The sequence below is a fragment of the Danio aesculapii genome, chromosome 15, assembly GCF_903798145.1.
Source record: "Danio aesculapii chromosome 15, fDanAes4.1, whole genome shotgun sequence".
NCBI classification, from domain to species: Eukaryota; Metazoa; Chordata; class Actinopteri; order Cypriniformes; family Danionidae; genus Danio; species Danio aesculapii.
This window is the reverse complement of record NC_079449.1, coordinates 17,488,783-17,492,335: the sequence shown is the minus strand read 5'-3', so window position 1 is coordinate 17,492,335 and position 3,553 is coordinate 17,488,783. Positions and strand designations below refer to the sequence as shown.

Genomic DNA, 3,553 nt, shown 5'->3' with positions numbered 1-3,553 from the left:
TGTCAAGATGCTGTGGCAATGATTTCTCACTTAAATCACATACATTTTTCCTTTCTTTTACTGTCACAATATCAATAAAACAGAAACACTTGAAAAAAGCTAGATTAATAAAGGTTACATAAAAGTTACATGTATTTCATTTCATTTGTAAGAATCTGAAATGACTGGGTTACGTTTTTTCTCTTTAAAAAGTACATTTTCAGATGGTTTAATAAGAATAAATAGCACACAAACATTGTTCCCAGAAATACAGGTCATACAGACCCAATCACATAATGAAAAATGTTACATTATCATTTGGAAATGTTCTCTCTGATTGGTCTATTTTTAACCATTTTTTTTATTATGTCTTTGATTTCTGCCGTGTTTAAAACATAAATAATAGGGTTTAGCACTGGAGGAACAGCATATGAAAAAGATGTGCTGATGATCCTGGCATTAGGGGTGAGATAAAGCAAGACTTGTGCAATGTATGTGCAGCATATAGGGAGGAAAAATATTCCTACTAGCAACAGGTGAGACACACAGGTCTTCAGTGCTTTTAAACGTCCTTCCCAAGTTGTGATTTTGATTAAAGCAAGAAAAATGCCCAGATATGAAAATACAATAACGACCATTGGTGCTATAATGTACAGAACTGAAATGACATATGCCATAATTTTATTCATGCTATTGTCATTACAAGCCAACCTAAAAACTGGCCCATGATCACAAAAATAACTCTGTATCAAATTGGATTCACAGAAAGAAAGTCGGTTGATTAAAGACACCATCAAGGCCACCACAAAAGAATTAAATGCCCAAATTGCTAAAGTCATTAAAATCATACTGGTATTATTCACAATAGCATGATATCTTAAAGGCAAACAAATTGCAACAAAGCGATCATATGCCATAACAACAAGAGTGAAACTTTGTATGGAACTAAAGAGGAACACAAAAAACATATTGGCCATACAACCATTATAGGAGATGTACTGGGAGTCAAACAGAAAATTCTTCATCATGTTAGGAATCAGCGCACTAGTTTCACCAATATCAGCCAAGGCCAAGTTAAACACACCAATGTACTTTGGACTGTGCAGAGTCCGCTCAAGAGCTATAATGAGAAGGACTACAGAGTTCCCAATTATAGATATAAAATATGTGACAAATAAGAATATATAGTAATAACCACTTTGCTGTATACCCGAAAGTCCAATGATGAAAAAGTACTCAGGATGAACAATGGAGATATTCTGGAAAAAACTTGCATTTACAGAACTCATTGCAGATTTGCTTTTGGTGTTTTGAGCAAGCTGAAAATAAAAATAAGAAACAGAAAAATAAAAATCTAGAGAATTTACATTAGCGTCATTTTAAAATGGCAAGCACAATGTCAAAACATACCTTCCTGTAACTTTGCATAATATTTGAATTTCATGTAGTTCAAATTTGAGAGCCAGAGACAACAAGAAAGGTAACTAACTTCTGAGCTGCTTTGGATTACAGTACTCTGCTATAAATGCTCGTCCTTTTTTCTCATGCTGCTGGGATCACTGGCTATCCGTGTCACTACATCCAAATATATCACATGGTTCATCTCATGAGAGAATTTAGAAAACACAATGATGTAATATGTATTGACAGTACAATACCACCATTTCTGATGCTTTAGCAATGTTGACATCTATAAAACAATATGTACGTTTTGTTCTCTTTATTAAAATATAAACTAAATATTATAAAGAAGTATACAGATGAAAACGTTTTTCTAACTATAAGCTACTTAATATATATCTGTCAACTATCTCTCTGTACTGCGCCTTTTGGACTAATCCAGCTGCTGTTGGCCGATGCGCTGTGCATTATTAGGCATGTAGGAAAAATATTTGTTGACAGCGCATTATCAGCAAAGAGAGAGAGGGAAAAACATTACCTGATGGATCGTTGGTAATATTTCCGCAAGATGACCATGTCGCAGTTTAGCAAAATTAATTTACGCCTCCTGAAGTGACGTGCGATTCATTAAAACATTGTTTTCCAGCCGCAGCAGCGTTTCATTCTCGAAACAAATAGTTTGTCTAAAGTGATGTAAACAAACTATATAGTATACTATGAGCAGGGATACAATCAGTCAGCGCAGTCGTCCCTCCATAGTAAAAAGAGTCATTTTGTGTCTGCTGGTTTGGTTACTTGCGGGAGTTCCATTGGCATTTTCCCTCACGCGATTTCTGACCAATCGATAAGCAGTTTAGGAAATATGTTCAATAACATCTGGCCAATGAGAGATGTGGATTTTGTCAGATGACTGCATTTTGGTTCTTTTCATCTGGTTCGGACCAAAGCCAGCAGTGTGGTGTGAAAAGACTCAAAGACAGCAGAAAATGCTACAATGTATCATTTATCACCCTTGGTCCAGACCAAATGAAGATACTACAGATGTGAATGCACCCTAAGTTTGGGGTTAGGTACTGGGAAAGTTAGGGTGATATTATAACCTCATATCACACAAATCCACATCAAAATGTGTGCTGGTGGCAAAATCTGTAGCATATTTCTTCATCAAGATGTGCTACCTACTTTTTGAATGGACAATTTAACAAGATATAGGACAAATTGACAGAACACGGCTATTACCAGACTTTTCAATTTGGATTAGTACAACAAACTGGTACCGTATGTAAGTGTGGTTTATTTATGAACTAGTTTCGAGAGGATCACGTGCTTATGATCAACATGGCTGGCTCCTCATTAGCTCCGTAATGTGACCCATCAGATAATTACGGAAGCATTATAAATAACCAGAGTTTTTCACTCCAGTTATCTTCGTCTTGAAGCTTCCCCCTCCTTCTACCCCTACTTCCTCCCTCTTTTTTCCGATAGGGCGACACGGTGGCCCAGTGGCTAGCACTGTTGCCTCACAGCAAGAACACAGCTGGTCCAACCTCCTATCAGGCTGGTTGGTATTTCTGTGCGGAGCTTACATGTTCTCCGCGTGTTCGCGTGGGTTTCCCCCGGGTCCCCCGGTTTCCTCCCACCGTCCAAAAACATATACCATAGCAATAGATTAAACCAAATTATCACCGAAAACAACCCTAGTTTACACTTCTCACGCGGCGACAAGCAGGGGAGTCTCGAGACCTACCTGAGCTCGAACTCCCCTCTCGCCCTTCTAACGGGAGGGAGCCCCGGGCTCGAGGATATTACGAGCTCAGGGCTCTCTCCCGGGACAGCATGCCAAATACGCTTTATTGATTATCAGCTAAGTGTGAACTCTTGAATTGCAAAGTTATTTATAGTCGGTAGAATGTCTGCTGTTGGTGTCCATCATAATAATGTAAGAGTGTAACGATGCATGTAATCTTACTAAGTAATTTGTTACTGGACTTTTACTGGACACCTGCAGCTTCTCCACATTGGACATCCAGGGTTCTTCAGCCTCCGATGCCTAGACAGCAGCACTGCACAGGAAGTTTGGCAAGAGGAGAAATGGTCGTGCCCAACTGAACCTAGTTTTCTGTCAAGGATTTTTTTTTCTTCAATTTCGTCAATTGGTGAAGTTTGTTCACTG

At 38.4% G+C, this 3,553-nt stretch overlaps 1 protein-coding gene across 1 annotated transcript; it reads right to left on the bottom strand.

Moving 5' to 3' along the window:
- Window positions 1-293: 293 nt before the first annotated feature.
- Window positions 294-1,407, bottom strand: LOC130241756 (olfactory receptor 1-like). Its single transcript, XM_056473700.1, has 2 exons — window positions 1,390-1,407; window positions 294-1,298 (listed from the first exon to the last, which is right to left on the bottom strand). Exons 1-2 carry the CDS (start codon window positions 1,405-1,407, stop codon window positions 294-296), a joined length of 1,023 nt encoding a protein of 340 aa, XP_056329675.1.
- Window positions 1,408-3,553: the final 2,146 nt, after the last annotated feature.